At 41.4% G+C, this 22,461-nt stretch overlaps 1 protein-coding gene across 7 annotated transcripts in view; it reads left to right on the top strand.

Annotated features, from left to right (window-relative positions):
• Positions 1-22,461, top strand: part of ANK3 (ankyrin 3) — a 695,467-nt gene that overhangs the window by 632,598 nt on the left and 40,408 nt on the right. For 6 of the 7 annotated variants that reach the window (XM_044296177.1, XM_044296180.1, XM_044296181.1 and 3 more), the window contains 7 exons: positions 6,634-6,788; positions 7,608-7,819; positions 10,161-10,368; positions 13,752-13,848; positions 15,356-15,584; positions 17,524-17,649; positions 19,445-19,567. In XM_044296177.1, coding sequence (XP_044152112.1) covers positions 6,634-6,788; positions 7,608-7,819; positions 10,161-10,368; positions 13,752-13,848; positions 15,356-15,584; positions 17,524-17,649; positions 19,445-19,567 — 1,150 coding nt within the window. Of the gene's footprint in view, positions 1-6,633; positions 6,789-7,607; positions 7,820-10,160; positions 10,369-13,751; positions 13,849-15,355; positions 15,585-17,523; positions 17,650-19,444; positions 19,568-22,274; positions 22,302-22,461 lie in introns of all 7 variants that reach the window. The other variant, XM_044296175.1, reaches the window with a different exon arrangement.

The following is a 22,461-nucleotide window of genomic DNA, read 5'->3' on the forward strand; positions in this document are numbered from 1 at the left end:
GACTAGTGAAATTGAACCCAATTGTCAATTGAATTTGGTTAACTGGTTGATTTAGTAGTGTTGTGGCTAACACTAATGGTAAGTCACGTAGGGGATCGAGCCACATGTTGCAGGTGAATGACGTAGCGATGGAGGAATCAAGAAGCCTATGGGGGCAATTACTTTTTCACATCAGGCCTAATCGATTTGAACAGGAATTTTCCTGGCATATAACATTTCTGCATTAGTTTTCACTTGGGAGGTGTGGTCTAATTTGTAGCAAATATGCACCAATTGAGTAGACAGACTACCTGTCAGGTCAGAACGGTCACATAAAATTTTTTGTACAGTTAACTACAGAACTAAATTCACATACTTCCATGCAATATTTTTTTTCGTTAGGTTATATCCTATTAAAGGGGTTGTCCAGGTTCAGAGATGAACCTGGACAGCCCTCCATTTTCACCCAGGCAGCCCCCCTGACATGAGCATCGGAGCAGTTCATGCTCCGATGCTCTCCTTTGCCCTGCGCTAAATTGCACAGGGCAAAGGCATTTTTCTGAGTTCCGGTGACATACCAGGCTCTCTATGGGGCTGACAGGAACCCCGGTGACGTCACCGGCACTGATGGGCGGGATTTGGCTCTGCCCTAGCCAGTAAAACGGCTAGGGCAGAGCTAAAGCCCGCCCCTAGCCGGTGACGTCACCGAACACACTGCTGGGCGGAAGTTACCGCCCGGCAATGTGTTATTGAAAACACAAGAGCCTGTGCCCTGCGCGATCTAGCGCAGGGCACTGGAGCGCATCGGAGCATGAGATGCTCCGATGCTAGGCTCAGGGGGGCTGCCGGGGTGAAAATAAGGGTATGTCCGGGTTCAGCTCTGAACCTGGACAACCCCTTTAACTTAGGTTATTATTAGTGTTGAGCACGAATATTCGAATAGCAAATTTTTATCGCGAATATCGCTACTTCGAGAATTTGCAAATATTTAGAATATATTGCTATATATTCGTTATATCAAATATTCAGCATTTTTTTTCCATCTGAAGATATGATTCCTCTCTGCTTCTTGCTTGTCCAATGAGAAGGATCTAATGTCAAGTTCACAACAATACTTAGTGCACCAGTCAGTAATCTGTAGTCAGACATGCTAAAATGTGAAGTTGCACGTAGTGCGAAAAATTATTTAAATCACTGCCGATTAGCGCAATATACTGGAGCACTTGACTCTATCTGCATATAAAGCTATTCTAATGTTCTGCCGTGCCAACCATTTTCTCCAGTCTCAGGAAACTTATACCAGCTTGAAAAATGTAGCCAAAGTGACCTACGCCTGTATTTCGCGTTACAAATTCGCATTACGCGATTTTTAAATTGCCGATTTATCGCATTCGATAAAATAATTTTGAATTCTCGAAATTCGCTAATATATGCGACGAATATTCTACAAAATATTCGTGAAATATTGCGAATTCCAATATAGCCCCTGCCCATCACTAGTTATTCTCACAATGCTCCTGTGCACATTCTCTGACATACAGAAATCTTTTAATCCTTTATAAGTGTATGTTCTTTTTTAATTAATATATTTATATGAAAGTATGCATTGTGCTGTGTCCTTTTCTCTTTGCCCAGCATGAAAGGATACTGGTCCTTCCCAGTCCTCGCTGATAACCCAGCACCATCCTTCTGTTCTGTGTCCGCTCTACAGTGCTCTCTTTGCTATTGTGCCACAGCTCCTTATGTCGCTTAGGAAGTAAAATAGACACATCATTCGGTCACTAATCCTTTGACTACTATAGACTGTGACATTCAGATTTACTGTAGGCTGTAAAACGAGACTTTATTTAGGTAGACTGTAGAGTGAACTGTTATGACATCTAGTGGCCAATGTGCAAACTGCAATGATTCATAATCTATTTGACATGTTAGACAAATATTACCAAAATATCAATGATCATAGTGTTCATTTACAGTGGAGCCTCATGTACTTAGGATTACAGCGTAAGCGTCTCTTTTTTCCACTTTTGTGTTAATAACTCCCCAAATTTACAAAAGTAACAGTGCAACAGCTGTTCATAGAGAAGAACCGTTCTAAAAATGTCTTGCTGAGTCAGATGAATGGCGAATAATTCAAACAGCCCATTATTATTTGGCAGTAAAGCCGATGGTTCGTGATAATATTAGTGTCATATTCATATTCTATTTTGCAAGCAATCATACCTGCGACATTGCTGTACCATCCAGCTTGCCGACAGTCAGAAAACCTCATGGTATGGATTGAGCCTTGAAACCCAGATTGCTGCTACTGTTCTGAAACGCTGCATTACAGCAATGATATCACACGCAGATGTGGATGCTTTGTGCCTGTAATGCAAATGTTTAGAACATCCAGAAACTGCACACTGGCTATCAAAGCATATACTTTATGCTTTTACTACCATGTCCAGGAATGCCCCCTCCTTTAGTTTAGACTGCATGCAAAATTTTACTTTATTTTCTAAAGCAGGCACCAGACATCGGGTATAGAACCGTCAATCATTGTCTGGAGTGGCCATCCAATCCTAATGTCCCCTTCTTATTTCTCTTCTTGCTGCATGGATGTTATTCAGTAAACTGCATCTTCCTACCAATTCCCCCCCTCTAAACGAGGGAGAGAGCTTGATTAGCCGAATCCTGCAGCTTGGGCCTCAAGGAACAAAATTTATTGGGTAGGATGCTGCATTATTAAACAAAAAAAAAACAAAAAAGCAAAATATATAAATGGTCTGAGGGTTGTATTTGTACATTTTCTATGATTATTATTTGCCATCCACATTTTTTTTCTTTTCAGTTGTCACAACTTTAAGTGACGCCATGTTGTTGAGAGGAGAGTGGCTTGTCTATTGCTGCTGACGTTGTTGTGCTTTTAGGCATGTGGAACTCACGGCAAACAATGATTTCTTTTCAGTTGCTTTATTCATGGTTGCTACCTTTTTGTCTGTTTTATATGTTACTGTCGCATCTAACACATTGTAGTTTGGAGAAACAGTAGTTTTATTTTATTTTGTTCAAGAGAAGGTATTTGCAGTTGCAGAAAATTGTATACAATTATAAATATATCACTATATTTGGAGATATCTACATGTGCTTGTTCTATAGCAAAAATACAAACGGTAAGTCATTTGTGCGTATGGTGTAGATTGCTCTGTATTTTCCCCCTTCTGTTATATAATTGTGATATGTCTGCCAAATGCGAAACACTAGGCCCCCCTGTGGGTTCAGTTCCACAAAGGAGAGGCACTGAATGAGTTCTTCATTCCCAGCTGGCAGTGGGAGCACCAGGCAGCTTATCAGCTTCAAGGAATTCCAGTCATGTGAACAATAAGGAATGTTCTTCTCTTGTCGGAACGTTGCCTGATATTTGCAGAAATGAAGGCTGGTTCTATGTGTATAGATATTGGATTAATTATCCTGTTACAGTAGAAGATTCCCTCTGAAGTTTAAAGGAGATTTTTTATTTAGATTTTTGGTACTTAAAGGGGTTGTTCAGTGTCCGATATTGATGACCTATCCTCAGAATATCAAATAGATGTGGTTATTACGACTTCCGGCACCCCTGTCGATCAACTGCTTGAAGAGAATGCAGCGCTCTTGCGAGCACTGCATTCTCTTCGCTGTTTACCTTCTCGCCTTCGACATTGCATTGGCGAGCAGTGTAATGACAGCTTCTCCATCCCATTCCCTACAATGAAAAGGAGCAGTTCTAGTTTCACTCTGTCCTATTCAAGTGAATGGGAGGAAGGAGATGTAATTATACTGCTCACAGCTGCCATGTTGACGTTGATCTGGTAAATGGTGCTGGCAGGAACGCTGAGTTCTCTTCAAACAGCTGTTCGGCAGGGGTGCTGGGAGTCGGAGCCAATTTTGAGGATAGGTCATCAATATAGGTAACCAGACAACCCATTTTAAGGAACTCTTTGTTATGACTAGTGCAGGGCCTGACGCAGAGCTTGACTTCTGGCTATGGTGTCCTTTCAATCTCAAGCATCTCCCCCCTCAGGCTCTGCTCTAGGCGTAGGGGCACATGCTCATGGGATTGCTGCCTGTACAGCTGTACTGTATTTCTATTGATTTTCATGAAATTTGTATTCATGGCAAAATTGATTTGTCAGGAGAAAGAATAAGGTAGATGCTCCTCATACTGCAATGATCACTGCAACCAGAAGCCAAGTTACCTGGTACTACATTTCTACATCATAGGAAGATCCTAGAGCCCAAATGCATAATTATAAAGGTATTGCAAAAATATAAACTACAAGGGGTAGAATCAATCTAAGTCTGAATCGCTTCACTTCATAATTTTGGTTGTATCTATAAAGTGAGAAGCATGATATTTTGGAACAGTGTAATGCTATATTCATGCATGAGTAATACTAGTGACAGGTATACAGTATACAGTAGAATGGGCAAAACTATGTGCAAGCTGATATCACAAAGTTAATCATTATTCAGTGAAGGACGGCGGACACGTTTCTGTTTACCTGTTAATGTTCAGTGTGGTCATGTACCTTTGTAACGTGCGGGGAGAAAACTAAGCAACTGGCTAAGATCTCAAGCCCTGAGATCCCTTATTCTATACAGATATAATCATACAGCCTGGGCTCATATCTTCCAGCATGCCTTGCTTGTTCAGTGTATGTACAGGGTTTGCTCTGATAAAACCTGCTAGGAAAAGGCTTTACACCAACCACTATTCAATAATCTAGTGTAGGACTTGCTAGCTCTCTTAGAATCCCCTCCAGAATGTACTCCAGGTGAGATAATGTATTATAGGTGCTCCGCTAGTGCATTTTACGCAAAATAATATTTTTATGAATATATCTTTCATGTCACTATCTACATTATATAAAAAAAAAACAATTCTAAAATCCTGTAGTTTCCTCAATGGTCACTCAGCCTCATAATAAGCTGACACTTCCTGTTCATCCGTTTCAGCAGTCTGTTCATTATCATCACAGGCATGATTACAAGGACAGATAACACCTCTGTATATAGATAACACGGGATCCACATTTTAAAGTAGGTCACAGATCATATCCTCTTCTTCCCTGCATACTGACCGATGCACAGGTCACAGACCATGTCTAGAATACCCTCTCATAGAAGCCAATGAGTCAGATCTAGACTACAGGTCATCTCCAGACTACAGAAGACAATGAATCATCTCCAGATTATAGAAGCCAATGAATCATCTCCAGACTACAGCTTATCCCCAGATTACAGAAGCCAATAAGTCATCTTCAGACTACAGGTCATGTGGCTACTGTAAAGCATATCTCCTAATGCTGTCAATAGTCAAAAATATAAAAACGATTAGAAAAAAAAGAATGTTGCATTATCTGGTTTTAGTTAATAAATAAGTGATACATTCCCTTTAAATAGGACCTGTCTCCTCTTCTGATATGCCTGTCTGACCATAGAGACCAGAAGTCTGGAGATGACTCAATGGCTTTTATGGAAGCGGTGACCGATCCTCTTTAATTAGTTTCAGTATCAGAAATGGCAGCACAATTGTAGGTACATTAGTAGAAGGCATTTACCGGGTTTCTTAACTTTATATACAGTTTATATTTTTATGTAATCTGTAAAACTGTGTTTAAATGTAAACCATAGTGTTAGCATGGCTGTGCAAGGAGAACCATTGAAGGAGAGGCCCAAGGATCGATGGGTATCTTCACCAACTAGAAAGCTGTGGCACATCCTACTGAATAAGGAGGGTTCTTGTGTGTCCCATAATGCTGGTCCTATTGATTGTTCCCCTCTCATACCACTCAAACAGATATGACTAGGAAGTGGTTTGATAGACTTTTTGTCTAAGTGGCAGAAGACCAAAACTCAAGAACTTCATTTTTAGTATTGACATTTGTATTGATGGCTCTGTACTCAAAAAGTGACACTGTCATCGAAAAACTAAGAACGTAGGTTGTTGCTGAACAGTATTGCATGCAATTATATTAAAATCTGTTCAGCAAATTATAAAATTTTATAAAGTTGAAACGACTGTGAAATACCTTCTCTCCGAACAGTCCCGTTCTACACCATGCACAATGATGAAAAGCAGACAGTATCTGACCTATTAACCTGCAAAGATTGTATTGCCCTTGCCATTGGCCTATGTTCATTTCTTTGGCTGACGTATGTCCAGTCTCCTATGTTTGTATGTCTACAGGATTCCATGGAAGTTTTACTCTAAATAGGAAATGAAAAGACCTTAGAGTTAACAGATGTGGTCCATATGAGGAAATATTCTCCTTTCTTCTAAAATCTGCTCTCTGCTTCTTTTACAACATAAATATCACAGCTTGGATGACATATGTACAACCTCTGTAGGAGAATATGGATACTGTCTATTAACTAAACCGAGAAAGCTGCAAAATCTGCCACCAATTCAGAAACCTAAGCAACATATGACTAAGCATTGCATTAATAGCCGAATAGGTGCTATGCAGCACTTTCAATCAGCCATTTATATTCTGATGGATTCTGCAGCTTTTTGGGTTTTCGTTTTTGTTTTCCTTTTATTCATGTCACTTTGCTGTGGGGGGTTTGGTGTCTTAGTCGTTTGGTGATTTTTTTTGTTTTTTTTAAAGTGACCGTTTTGTTTCTGTGCAGACCTGTCATAGTAGAAATCCCCCATTTTGGATCAATGAGAAGTAAGGAAAGGGAATTGATTGTACTGAGAAGTGAGAACGGAGAGTCTTGGAAGGAGCACCAATATGACTGCAAGCTGGAAGAGTTGACTGAATTGCTGAATGGCATGGATGAAGGTAAAACTTGTTTCTCTCTTCTGGGGCTTTTACAGTGTGGTCAGAGATCACAGTGATTTTTCTCAGCCTGGCAGAAACATTTATCATAGAGCAGGCTATAAACCGAGGATCTACCAAAGGCATTCCATCATAACAGCATTTACTAAATACAATGTGCTAAGTGCACCCTCTAATTTCAGAGGTCTTCTTCTTCATTATTAGAAAGCAACTATTATATCATATTTCATAAATGTTTGGGTACGGCCACAAAGAGTTTTTTTTGAACAAGGTTTTTGAAGCAGATCTGTCTATAGGATTTTGAGACCAAGCCAGAGGTGGATTTGAAAGGAATTGGAAATATAAAAGAAGGATTTAAACTTCTTCCTGATGGACCCACTTCTGGCTTTGGCTGAAAATCCTTCAGGCAGATCTGCCGTACCCTTAGGTTCTCAGATGAGAATTTCTGGACACAGAATGAAAGAATCCATTTGATAGACCATATTTAACTCTTGGCATAAAACAATGCTTCTGCCAGGAGTACAGAATCAACTAAGAACAAAGAAACCCATAGACATAATATACTTACTAATGATCCATACTTTTCTAAGTGTCCTCACCAGCACTACACATGCTTTACAAATGCATTCTGCAGAAGTTGATGTTTTTTAACCTCTTAGAGAGTGTTATAATGCGTTCTGTGCTACAACGAAACAGTTAAACCTATTGATTGTGGCATATGCACATCTATGCTGTTCCCTCAAGACAATTCTAAGAGGTCACATATGTTAAAGAATCATCACGATCTCCATATTATATGTATTATCTTCTTTGTGACTTAAGAGCTGGACAGCGCAGAAGAACTGGAAAAGAAGAGAATATGTAGAATTGTTACAAAGGATTTCCCACAATACTTTGCTGTTGTGTCTCGGATAAAGCAAGAGAGCAATCAGATTGGACCTGAAGGTGGAATTCTGAAGAGTACAACAGTGCCACGAGTCCAGGCGTCCTTCCCAGAGGGGGCTCTGACTAAGAGAATTAGAGTAGGACTCCAGGTAAGGGGATGCTATTAATGCTATTATGCCAAGTCTAATATACCGAACCTCGAATTTCAGACTTGAGAGCCTTTGTCATGGTGTCACAGGAGATATATAAACTAGAAGGTCCTCATATAAACTAGAAGGTCATACACAGTATGATCTTCTAGAAGTTTTTGTGTGTCTCTTACATTGTTGGAGACACAGTCTTACAGGTTTCATGTAGAGCAGTGATATATTAATTATATGTAATGTTGGAAACATATGTGAACTTCAGAGCTTCCAACATTACTTAAACTTGATGCATAGTAAGGTATTTAGAGCTGTAAAGATCAGATGCTGACAGGGTCTTACTGGCCCACCAGAGGATCCTCCGGAGGGCCCAAGCTTTGACCCTTAATAAAGCTGGGCCCTTAAGGTCGTCCTGTATACAAAGACAGTGGGGCCTCAGAATCATTTGTTCTGGTGGGCCCAAGAGACACTGGACACTGCGCAACATTTTTGGGTGGTTATAGTGTTGTATAGTGAATGAATAGTAAGTTTTGATCCACCAGCATATTTCAAAGGGTATATGCAATTTTGTGGTCCAATGCAAATAAAAGGAAGCAACTTTGCAAAAAGGCTTCATTAATATTCTTTATTTTGTGTTTACTGTCACTGTTCCTGTATAGGATTATGTGTTGCTCTGGTAGCAGACGTCAAAATGAACCCCATGTGGTCTGATTCCACATTCATGTCATCGTCCATATTTTTTTTATTTTTATTTTTTTATAATTCACCAAATGTATGTTAGTAAGAAGTAGAGGATGTGTAGAAAAGAGAATGACTGCAGAGTCAGACTACACAGGGTTTGTTGTCTGTTACCATGGAGATGCATAGGCTAGAAATCAGCTGGATATTTTCAATGAAGACTATTGCTTAAATTTTCCTTTTAGATACATTGGAGAACTAGGTTGTGAAGGTTGACATATTAGTTAACATTTATTGTAGCTTTGTCCTCAGAGGTCATAATAAATCTTTAAATTGATATCCCCATCCTTATTCTTTTCCGGCTTTGAGTTCCGTCTTAGGGGCTCAATACCGGAAAAGAACTAATAAGTTTTATCCTAATGCATTCTGAATGGAGAGCAATCCGTTCAGGATGCATCAGGATGTCTTCAGTTCAGTCTTTTTGACTTTTCAGGACGGAGATAATACCGCAGCATGCTGCGGTTTTATCTCCGTCCAAAATTCCAGAACACTTGCCTGCATTTTTTTCCCATTGACATGCATTAATGCCGGTTCCAGCCCCGAGCGTTCAGTCAAAACGGATCTGGCATTGCGGTCTGCGCATGCTTAGAGCGCAAAAAATTTCGGCATTTTAATGCATTTGTCATACGGATCAGGATCCTGATCCGTCTGACAAATGCCATCAGTTTGCATGCGTTTTTTTGGATCCGGCAGGCAGTTCCGGCGACGGAACTGCCTGCCGGAATCCTCTGCCGCAAGTGTGAAAGTACCCTAAATCACGGAAAAAAGCCCATTAAAATATAACTTTTATGATGAAGTATAATTAAAATATAATGACCAAAAGAACCCCCAATGAATAACACATGCAACATATAATACCCCACGGAAGAATCCTGTGTTGTGGTAATAAGAGTCACTAGAATTTTTTTTTTTGTCAAATCCAAGGTTTGTGTAGATGGAACCCGGTACGAAGTGCCTGGTCCGTCTTACTCACTGTTAGTTGAGTTTGATGGAGGTCAAACATAATTCGCTGCCAGGATGACCCTCCTCTTTCCCTGTGGAGTCCATCCTCCACCCCTGCCTACAGGCGGAGCACACGCCCAGGCAGGGGAAACACCTTCTCTCGGTTACAAAGCCCTGTATGTTTCCTATTGTGGCCCTCAAGTTAAAATACAGTATCCTGACACATGCATTTCCTCAACAAAATGCAAAAAAACTGATATTGGTACCTTCCAAAAAAATTGTGGTACCATCAACTGATATGGGTGCACTGTGCACCTGTAGATGCGAGGTGCAAGAAATGGATGTTTGCACTGAGGATAGCAGGCGCGATTTGTGATGTAACCTAACATGGCAGTCATTGAGGGGTTAATCATAATGAACTATTTTGTACTATACTGTAGTTCTTGTATTGTAATTTGATGTTGGAACTTGAATACAGTGCAGAATAAACGGCTCTGGTTGAGTTGTTCTACTTGGCCGCTGCCCCCGCTCCACTCAGCAGCTCAATACTTTCCAAATCAATTAAGTAGAAATGATATGTTAGTTAATGAAAAAGGAAACAATAGTTTTACTGATGATCCTTGCTCGATGCTAGCTATTAATTATTGAACATGTTAATGAATTACAGGCACAACCGGTACCCGATGAGCTGGTCAAAAAAGTCATTGGAAACCGAGCTACATTTAGCCCCATTGTCACAGTGGAACCCAGGAGGAGAAAATTCCACAAGCCAATAACTATGACAATCCCAGTGCCCCCGCCATCAGGTGAAGGGGTAACCAATGGCTATAAAGGAGATACCACCCCAAGTCTAAGGCTGCTGTGCAGTATTACAGGTGAGTACAAGGGACAAAAGCCACAACTTCTTGATGGAAGAGGACCTGTCACCTCTCCTGACAGGACTGTTTTAGTAACTAATTGCAACATTCTGAAGCATGTTGTGCCATTCCTCTATTATTCCTAATAGATGTTTATGAATGTCTGCAAATAAAGATCCAATTGGGTGTTACCAGTTGGGGGGTGTCCCCTGCACAGTCTGACGCGGTCCAATCAGGGCTGCCACTGTCAAACTGTGCAGGGACACACCGCCAACTTGTAACACCCTGATAGGCCTTTATTGCAGGTTCATGGAAATTCATTCATAAAGTTCAGGAGGGAATAATAGAGGAACAGCACAATGTACAGTCATAAGAATAGAGGCTCCACAATTTTATTTTTACATGGGGAATGTAAATAGTCTCTAAAACAGACCTGTCAGGAAAGATAACGGTTTCTGATTAAAGTGTTAGGTTATCCATACAGCCAGTAAATTTGTAATTGTATTCAAATGATCATATGCAATGGGTGGCAACTAACCAACGGTTAAGGCTCCTTTCACACCTGCGTTCAGGTGTCCGCTCGTGAGCTCCGTTTGAAGGGGCTCACAAGCGGCCCTGAACGCAGCCGTCTGGCCCTAATGCATTCTCAGTGGAGGCGGATCCACTGAGAATGCATCCGCCTGCCAGCGCTCAGCCTCCACTCCGCTCAGTGAGCGGACACCTGAACGTGGGTGTCCGCCTGGCCGTGCGGAGGCGAGCGCATCCGTCCAGACTTATAATGGAAGCCAATGGGGACGGATCCGCTTGAAGATGACACCATATGGCTCAATCTTCAAGCGGATCCGTCCCCCATTGACTTTCAATGTAAAGTCTGAACGGATCCACTCAGGCTACTTTCACACTTTCAAAATTTTTCTAAGTTATAATGCAGACGGATTCGTTCTGAACGGAGCCACCGTCTGCATTAATATGAGCGGATCCGTTCAGAACGGATCCGCTCGAACGCTAGTGTGAAAGTAGCCTAAGGCTGTATTACACTGGCCGATATTTAGTCCGACAGTCGCTAACGAGCAATCGCTGAACACCGACCATTGGTCATTGAAGGAGCTCGTTCATCAGGCAATTCTGATTTTTAAGCATGCTCAAAAATCAGCGCTTGCTGGTGGCAAATCGTGCTCTCTAATTATGATCTTTCACCGGCAAACCACTAGACAGTATGGGGACGAGCGATGACATTAGCGATCGCTCCTCCTCATGCTGCGGAGGAAATCACTGCTTGTAATAGCAGCGGTCTCCTCCACTAGCGAGCAAGTGATTGTCGGGAGGGAACGCTTCCCTGTCCACAATCGCTTGCTGATCTGCCTGTGTACAGGCTTTAGTCATGTTGAATTGAGTCTCATAGGGTAGACTGTTCAATACTTTAAGAATCACATTATGTTTTCAAAGGGGTAATGCCACAAATGTACAGTAAATGTATCCCATCCAACAGATTTCACTGTTACATCACTTCCCAAATACCATCATTTATCAGAACTGCCTTATTTTAAAGTTATTAGCCTACCATTGCAGTTGCTGTTGGTAGCGTCCTGTAGCGGAGCCTAGTAATTCCGGACGCATTACACCTCATTGGTAAGAGCAAGGGGCGTGGTTAGCGTCACATTATCTTCTAAAGTCAAGACACGACTCACTGCCCTAAGGCATGATGGGACACATGTGCTATGACAGGAGTTAGTAATCCCGCGGGGAACACGGGCAGGAGCAGCAATGTGCGCTCCTGACCGTATTCCCTGCGCTGCTGCTGCCCATTCATGAAATGAGCTGTCAGCGGTGTACGGAGATCTGAGTTTTAAGAGCACACTGAATGGTGCTCTTTAGGGATGTAAAAGTACAGTAAAAATAGAAAATTAATAAACAAAATATATTCTTTTTTTTTTTTTTTAGGGGATTAGGGACAACATATTAAAAATTATTATAAAAGTTTAGTTACTCTTTAAGTATTAGCTATGATCAAATCAAAATGATACCAAAAATTATGACGCAGCCATATACATGTTATATTATTGTATATACAGGTGAGACTTAAAGGGGTTGTCTGGCCTAGGAGCGGACAACCCAAGTGGTCAGAAGGTGTGCCCCTTTAAAAAAAAAATTAAAAACCTACTGCCCTTCCCTGTTTCCGGCCACTTTTGGTCCCGGCATGACCAGAAGTGGTTTGGTCCCGTAACCACTGCAGCCAATCACAGACCTCAGCAGTCACGTGTGCTTGAACAGCACATCCCGGCAGTGATGTATCATTCAAGCACATGTGACCACTGAGGCCAGTGATTGGCTGCAGTTGTTACAGTACCAAGCCACGTCTGGTATGTTTGGGAATGAGGGATTTGCACTGGAACAGCAGGACTGTAGACAGGTGAGTAGTTTTTTTTATTTTTATGTGGCACACCTTCCTACCACTGGGTTTGTTGGCTCAAAGGCCGGACAACCTCTTTAATATAGATGTTACAACCTCTGCCCGCTATTTTATGTGACAAAGAACAACACAAAACCTGTTGCTACAAGAGGACACAGTTTTAAATTAGAGGGGCAAAGGTTTAAAAGTGATATCAGGAAGTATTACTTTACTGAGAGAGTAGTGGATGCATGGAATAGCCTTCCTGCAGAAGTGGTAGCTGCAAATACAGTGAAGGAGTTTAAGCATGCATGGGATAGGCATAAGGCCGTCCTTCATATAAGATAGGGCCAGGGGCTATCCATAGTACTTAGTATATTGGGCAGACTAGATGGGCCAAATGGTTCTTATCTGCTGACACATTCTATGTTTCTGTTTCCAAGGGCAAAAATAGATTGATTTATAGTTTTGTGGAAAAATATTCAATACAACCTGTGCTTTATACATTTAAATTCCTGCTGATTGTGGGCTTTGAAGTCAAGGAGGCGGTCCTATCAGTGATTGACAGCTCTCTGTGTATGCTCAGTCATAGCGAGAATGTTGTCAATCACTGATAGGACCGCCCCCTGGACTTTAAAGCCCAGAATGAGCAGGATTTTAAATGATTAAAACACAGGTTATACTGAATGTTTTTTTTTCACACTATCAAACTCTATATCAATCTGCTCAGCTCCTCCTGCTCTATTACATGCTGCGTAGAGATTACACTGCATTTTCATGGTGAGGTCTTCCCTTTAAAGTCCAAACAAAGATGAAGAGCCAGGATAGGAAGTAAAACACTTGGAGTGACTTCATGAAATTATATGCAGAAACACATCCTCTAATGTTTTATTTAAAAAAAAATAAAAAAATTCATAGAATAGTCACATAAAAATTTTGATGGAAGTGTCCTTTTAAAACCCCTTCTTGAAGCCTCAAACTATTAATGCTAATCTTGGTGTTTTTTTTATAGGTGGGACATCTCCAGCTCAATGGGAGGACATCACTGGAACGACTCCTTTAACATTTGTCAGCGATTGTGTATCTTTTACCACCAATGTGTCTGCCAGGTAAATGTTATACTAGGAAGGAGTTAAAGTAGAAACTCCTATTTAGCTATTTGAGATATGGCTTGCCAAAATTAGCTATGATAACTATGACCTAGATTTACTATGAGTTAGACAGGGGAGACATCTAGAATCATCACAATGACTCATGTCATATGATAAATCTGGCTCATCTGTAGACTGCCCGTCTAAATGTCAATTTTAAATCTTTTAGAGAATTTTATGCAAAAAATGTCAATTTTAAATCTTTTCAGAATTTTATGCAAAAAATATGGGTGTATTTAGGAGCAAAAAGTTGCCTTTCCTACATGCTAAAACATGAATCTGTTACAATATCTTTGTTCCATTAAGCCCTCATGCACACGACCATTGTGTGCATCCGTGTCCGTTTTCCGTTTTCCGTGATTTTCTGTGGACCCATTGACTTTCAATGGGTCCGTTGAAAACTTGAAAAAATCATCTGCGTCCGTGATCCATGTTTCCTGTCCGTCAAAAAAATATGACCTATATATATAAATATGTCCTATTTTTTTGACGGACAACGGTTCGCAGACCCATTCAAGTCAATGGGTCCGTGAAAAAACACGGAGGCACACAAGATTCTCATCCGCGTCCATGATCCGTGTCTGTAGGCTACTTTACAGTATATTCTAGCACAGAGGCGTTCCCATGGTGAATATACTAAGAACTGTGGACATAACTGCCCCCTGCTGTGATCCGCACAATCAACCCCTCAGGTGCCGCACTGGCCACCAATGAAATTAATACAGTAGAGGGAGGGAGGGGGGGGGGGGCCGCACTGGCCACCAATGAATTTAAAACTGGGGAGGGAGGGGGGTCTGTGGCATCTGAGGGGTTAATTGTGCGGATCACAGCCCCCTGTAAGAGATTGGGTGCTGCCAGGCACCAGGGGCAGTCATGTACACAGTTCTTAGTATATTCTTGTTCTTAGTATATTCTAACTTGAAGCGTCCCCATCACCATGGGAACGCCTCTGTGTTAGAATATACTGTTGGATCTGAGTTTTCACGATGTAACTCAAAACTGATGGTATATTCTAACATAGAGGCATTCCCATGGTGATGGGGACGCTTCAAGTTAAAATATACCATCGGATTGGAGAAAACTCTGATAGGGACTCCTGACTTTACATTGAAAGTCAATGGGGGACGGATCCGTTTGCAATTGCACCATATTGTGTCAACGTCAAACGGATCCGTCCCCATGGACTTGCATTGTAAGTCAGGACGGATCCGTTTGGTTCCGCACGGCCAGGCGGACACCAAAACAACTTTTTTTTTACTTTCCTTCATGTCTGGTGATCCTCCAAAAATCAAGGAAGACACACGGAAGAAAAAACAGACACGGATCACGGAACAACGAAACCCCGTTTTGCGGACCGTGAAAAAATACTGTTGTTTGCATGAGGCCTAAGAGTGTAGACTTCTCCATGTGCTGACCTTTTCATACATGAAGTTACACAATTACATGTATATGTCCTTTTGTGCAGGTTTTGGCTTGGCGACTGCCATCAGATCCCCGAAACTGTTAGTTTGGCGACACAGCTCTACAGGGAATTGATATGTGTACCTTACATGGCCAAGTTTGTGGTCTTTGCCAAAATGAATGACCCGGTGGAAGCTCGACTACGGTGCTTCTGTATGACAGATGACAAGGTGGACAAAACACTGGAACAGCAGGAGAACTTTGAAGAGGCTGCCAGGAGTAAAGACATAGAAGTACGTTTCTCAATCTCCAGGAGAACATTCAAGAGTGGCTTCATAAATTAGTGTTGGGTGCGAATATTCGAATCGCGAATATCGCCACTTCGAGAATTCGCAAAGATTTAGAATATAGTGCTATATATTCGTATTCTCAATTATTTTAGATTTTTTTTCATCAGTAACCTCCCCTCTTGCTTGTGGGCCAATGAGAAGGCTGCAATGTCTTTGTCTGAGCTTAGCAACATCCCTAGCAACCAATTGGAAAGTTGCCTACCCCTTACTATATAAGAACCTCCCCAGCAGCCATTCTCTGTCGTTTTATGGAGTTCTGAGAGAGAGCAGTGTCATTGCTGTGCTCTGTGCTTTGCTGTATAATTACATTAGATAGTTAGTTAGCTTATATATATGATACAGATAGTTGAGGTACTTTCACACTTGCGTTGTTGGATTCTGGCAGCCTGTTCCGTCGCCAGAACTGCCTGCCGGATCCGGCAAGTTGTATGCAAACGGATACCATTTGTGAACGTATCCGGATCCATCTCACAAATGCATTGCAATTCTGGAAAAACGGATCCGGTATTTATCTTTTTCACATTTTTAAAGGTCTACGCATGCGCAGACCGCAAAACCAGGTCAGTTTTTCCAGAACACTTAGGGCCAGATCCAGTATTAATGCATTTCAATGGAAAATAATGCCGGCATTCTGGCAAGTGTTCTGGAATTTTGGACTGAGAAAATACCGCAGCATGCTGTGACTGAACTGATGCATTCTGATGAATAGTGAACGGATTGCTCTCCATTCAGAATGTCTTAGGATAAAACTGATCAGTTTCTTTCTGGTATTAGGCCCCTAGGACGGAACTCAATACCGTAAAAGTTTAACGCAAGTGTGAGAGTACCCTTAGTGGGAGATAGTCAGTGTAGGTTATATCCTGGTATAGTGTAGTTGATAGGTTCCAGTGCAGGGTATTAGGTAGTGTTCTGCTGTCCATACATACATGATACAGACATAGTGCTGTGATGTCACCAGTTCACAACAATACTTATACTCAGTAATAAGTAGTCAGACCTGGCAAAATGTTAAGTTGCACGTATTGCGCAAAAATATGCACATCATTAATTGCCAATTTGCGCAATCGCAAATAAATTGGAGCACTCTATCTGCATATAAAGTTATTGTAATGTTCTGCCGTGCCAACCATTTTCTCCAGTCTCAGGAAACTTCTAGCAGCTTGAAAAATGTAGCAACAGTGACCCACGCCTGTATTGCGCGAGCAATACACGCATATTACATTGCAGATTTTCGCAATCAAGAAAATAATCGGGAATTCTCGAACACATGACAAGTATTCACCCAAACATTCGTGAAATATTGCGAATTCGAATATTGCCCATGCGCTGCCCTAGCCTGTAAAACGGCCCATCATAGCCGGTGACGTCACCGAACACACTGCTGGACGGAAGCATCCGCCTAGCAATGTGCGGAGGTAAATAAACAAGCCCTTGCCTGGCGGAATCCAGAACAGGGCAAGGGAGAGTATCGGAGAGCATGAAAATCATGTGAGGCTGTCTGGGTGAAAACATGGCTATGTCCGGGTTCAGCTCTGAACTCGGACAACCCCTTTTAAGGCTAGCACTGACTGGACACTATCAGATGGTGTAAGGGCATGTCTTATTGACAAGGCAATTAATAACACCCCGTTGATTTAGTTACATAGTTTAAGGAGGAATAAAAGAAGATCGACACAATGTAGAGTTGTAGAAAAAGGTGCTCCAGAATTTTTTTTATTCATGGGGAATACAAGTATTTTGTAAAACCGACCTGTCCTGAGGATCAACGTATTCTCGTTAACAGTACAGCCTTCTAATGCAAGTTCTGTTCTCTCTAAATAAGGCCCCTGATTGTTTCATTCAGTTGATCATCAGGTTAACACTTTTGTTATCATCTAAACAGGTACTTGAAGGGAAACCTATCCATGTGGACTGCTATGGAAACCTGGCGCCCCTGACAAAAGGAGGGCAGCAGCTTGTATTTAATTTCTATGCTTTCAAAGAAAATAGACTGCCATTTTCTGTGAAGGTAAAATGATGGACGCTGATGTTATATTATGTTTGTTTCTTCTGTAGCATTGCCCACCTGCTCCCACAAACCATGCTAAGGGAAATCTGCCCCCAGAAACTGAAATGAAACTGTAAATCTTTTCCATGGTCATACAAAAACGACCTGAGATAGATTAATTGCCAACATTGGACTGGCCCATCAGCGTAACAAAGGATCCTCTAGTTGGCCCATTCTCTGATACCCATACCATAGTGGGCTTCAAAGGTCCAGGAGGAATGCAACATTTAGATCTACCTTTGGAGCCACCAACTTAGGCCGTAGGGTCTTTTTCTTTGCCTAAAAAATTATTAGACTTTAATGATGACGCGGAAATTGAGCCCCGAGAATAATTTCCTTTGGCAGGCCTAAGGAACCCCAGTCCGACCCAGTTCTTTGTGCAGGGAGAGATAAGTGATTTCTATGTAACGCTGCTATAATTTAATATCATTCAAAAAAAGTTAATGGTAAAACTCCATTGATGTGCATTATGCAATAATTCCTATGCATATGTGCAATAGTGTAACTTTGGGGGTTGTCCAGGATTTTGATGCTGATGGTCTATCCCCCAGATAGGCCATTAGTATCTAACCAGCAGCATCTGACACCCCGCACCCCTATTGATCAGCTGTTTTGGGGTATCTCTGGTGGCAGAGCTAAACAGCTCCATCCACAGTGTAGTGTGTTGCTATTTGCAGCACTGTCCTCATTCACTTTAATGGGAGCAGCATTGCAGTTACCACCTCTGTCCACTACAGAATGGGTTAAACTGTGTAATTCTGGCAGCTGCTACTGGACACAGCAAAACAGCTGACCAATGGGGATGTGGTCTATCAGAATCAGTATCAAAATCCTGAAAAAAACCTTTAAAGCTTCTGCGCCCCAACGCAATAGGACTCCCATCTACCATGTATAACACTGGTGTCTTATCTAACAAATGAGGCATTAGGCCACCTCAATCAGCAGGCCTGGGTGTGGTTGTTACCAGGGGCATTACTACCATAGCGGCTGACCATGCGACTACTATGGGGCCCAGGGCAAGAGGGGGCCCAGTCTTAGTTGGGATTATCTTGTCTTCTACCGGAGGTGAAAACTTGGTCAGGACTCTACTCTCTAAAGGAACAACTTTTAGCAAATGAGGCAATGGATAAATGGCCCAAGAGTCATTAAAAGGGGTTTAGGCAGAAACTCTTCTGTCCTGTGTGGGGGGCCTGGTTTGATCCTTGCTATGGGGCCCTCACTTCTCTATGTACGCCACTGGTTGCTACCATTGCACCACCAATAGCTGTCCCTGAATCAGTGGTTACCAAACATCTCCAGGGCTAATTTTGGACTGGTAAATTATTCTACTACCTATGAGCAAGCACTTGTGTGTATCAGACATTTATCAGACACATTAGACTCTATGACACCTGAGACTTACATGGCACAAACTGAAGGATTATCAGCAGTTACCTCCCTAACCACTTACATGGGATTACTGTACATTGCCTTGTGTACAGACTATAATTTCCAGAATACACCAAAGCCTGCTTTGTACAGATACCGAACAAGCAGGGAGATGCTGTATTTGAGCTTAGCCTCCTGCATAATTTAGAATTATCTAAATCTAGATGAAGATGAGTTTCAGTACAAAACGAGTAAAGTTACAAAAGGCTATATGTAAATCCATGCTTTAATAAATATAATCCAGCAAATTCAGCCGATCATATACCACTAATTATTTATTCAGTGCACATCTTATTGTTGGAAAATTGATATATTAAATGTATTTTAGGTAAGAGACCCCAGTCAGGAGCCTTGCGGTCGACTATCATTTTTGAAAGAGCCAAAGACAACAAAAGGCCTGCCACAGACCGCCGTCTGCAACCTCAATATTACTCTGCCAACCCAGAAAAAGGTAATGAGACGACTACCATAAGTTGGCTTTCTGCATAGCAATCTGCATGAACACAGATCACTAGAATTCCCTATGGGTCAGTTTTAAAGAAGAACTCAACTCAGATTGGTATTCCCCTTTCCAAATGGAATGGCAGTTCAGATTAGATTTACATTTTCTATTTGCCTAGGTTAATTCTTCTTTGCCTTTCCTGTTCTCTTTTTAAAAAAAATTGGCACTGTTTTGTCCTTAATATCCAATCGCAACCCACAAATGTTTCTATGTGGCCTCCCATTTATATGGCCTTCCATTTATTACATTAATAGCAGCTAGTAACACTTGAAAACAACCAGAATTGGAGTAGTAGTTTTGGTTGAAGCTTGGAATGGCTCGTGACTGATTTATTGGAGCAGTGATCTTTTTGTTTTTGACCTTCACAAGAATTCCTTACTGCCTTGTCATACTCATATGACTATGGTTCCATATTTTCTTCTGGTTCCTATCATCCTTGTGCGCAGTTTTTCTTTAAGACGATTCTAAAGGAAAAAATTGACCATTAGCAGCTATTATTGGATGGTTGTTCTTCACTAAAACAATGCTGAAAAAATGTACAACGGATATTTCATTGAAAGGCTTCTGTCTACCACACATAGATTGAAAGCATAGTCTACAAACTTGCCCTTGTCTTAGCAGTGGCTATTGTCACCCTGCAAAATCCAGTGGACAACATATCCAGAAGGAAAAGCCACTGTATTATATTTGAGTTACCCATGAAAGCAGGACTTGTCTCAACACTTTCAGTTTTTACGTACAATATGCTCATGTTAATAGATGAAGAGAAAATTAAGTATAAAGAATATTCATCACTGGGGGTGCACGTTCCATGATAAATTTTCCCTAAAAAATGTGAACTGCAGAAGTTTCCTCCCCTAACCTTGCATCAGGTTATGAGCAACTGAAGCACCAGGCCTAGTGTCAACGGATAGTCCTCACTGCTTCGCCAGGACACCCCTATTCCAGTGGTTCAGCATTGTCATGAGGACAGAGTCCAGATCTTCAGCTGCATCAATGTCAATGTCTTAGAACCTTTAATTCCAGTGAATTGTTTCATAGGTTAGAATTAAAAGGGTTTTCTGATCTCTAACAATACCACCCTTGTCTGACCCTAGTCTTAAAATAATAAACTTTATAATATAATAATTTAGCACCATTCCCATGCACTGGTCATCAGGCCCCTCATCTCTTGTTGTCATTGCTACACATATACATATTATCCAGTGACACGTCACATGACTGTGATAGTCGATTGTTGTCCGCCTTTCTAAAATGTCACCCATAGTGCAGTGATGAGAACAAGCATCAGGAGACTCAACTGGTCGGTGGTATAGGAATTACACCACGTGTGAGTTTCTTTTTTTAAGATTTCATGTGTGCAAAAAGTTGGAAAATTCCTTTTAAGATTACAATCTTTCCACAGGCAAATAGAAATAAGGCTATAGGAGTAGAAGTTACCCTTTATAGGTATTTTATTTTTTTGTTCTGAGGAGATACAAGGTCAAGATATACGGTACATTGTGAATGGATTCTTGATGTTAGATATTATTTTATTATAAAGTAGCAATAATCAGTTTCCAAAAATGAGCTCAAAAATTAATTTAAAGCTGCTCCAACAGGTCTCTATCTATAAGGCCTCTTTCACACAGGCGTCATGTTTTTAACTTGCCTTAATCCACTTGCTCGCACAGCCCGGCTTTTCTTCTGTCTTCTTCTTTGAGGAATAGGACCTTTGATGACGTCACTGTGTTCATCACATGGTCCATCACATGATCCATCACCATGGTGATGGATCATGTGATAGACCATGTAAATACCTCAGTGACATCACCACAGGTCCTTTTCCTGTGCACAGCGAAGATGACCATGATTTCTATATTAAGAATGCTATTATTTTCCCTTATAACCATATTATAAGGGAAAATAATAATGATCGGGTCCCCATCCCGATCGTCACCTAGCAACCGTGCGTGAAAATCGCACCGCAATTCTGCCAGGTCTCACAGAGAGAGCCTGTGAGTCCTGCTTCTTCTGGTTGACAGATCCTTCTGCGTACAAAGCTGTCAGTCATTATGTGCGGCCGGAGGATGTAGGACTCACAGGCTTTCTCTATCAACCCCAACAGCATTTAGACAGCTTTTTAAATAAAAATACTGAATCAAATCATCGAAAATTATACATCCCCAACCTAAGCACCTCCCTGCTCTGGAATCCTATGACTGCCAACCTTATGAGTAGATGAAGTGATAGGATGAAATAGGGCGCCAGGTCAAACATTGATAACGCCTAATTAAAGATCCATGTTCAGCCTTTTATGGTAGGCAGTAGTAAATCTCTATTCCCACTATTGGTACACACTGGCTGGGTATCCTCACGTCCTGCTTAGTCCACAGAACTATGTGATAAGTATGCGTCATCCCCACTGTGCTGTCATAATTGTAATTCTTTGTTACAATGGATTCCTAAGTCCACAGTGTGACGGTGTTCGTATTCTTCAGATAACCTGTATGTTTCTTGACCTTTGATTTACTTGTCTACTTATCTTTTGTGTCAGTGTTTGCTGTTTCTTGTGCTTGTGCTGCTGCTTACCTATCCCTTATCACCTCCTAATATTCTTTTCCCTGCTGCCCACTATAATTTACCTTATCTCTGCAATGCATCTTGGATCCAAAAGGAAACAGAGTCAGACCAAGATGATGAGGTAATACAACTCATGCACCTTTCTCAATGATAATCATCTGTAGTTAAGGTTCCCACATCTGTTGTGTAAATCAGGGGGCTTAGGAATCATATAGGGCAGGGATCAGCAACCTCCGGCACTCCAGATGTTCTGAGACTACAACTCCCAGAGTGCTCCATTC

The sequence above is a fragment of the Bufo gargarizans genome, chromosome 6 (genome assembly GCF_014858855.1).
Source record: "Bufo gargarizans isolate SCDJY-AF-19 chromosome 6, ASM1485885v1, whole genome shotgun sequence".
In the NCBI taxonomy this organism is placed as follows: domain Eukaryota; kingdom Metazoa; phylum Chordata; class Amphibia; order Anura; family Bufonidae; genus Bufo; species Bufo gargarizans.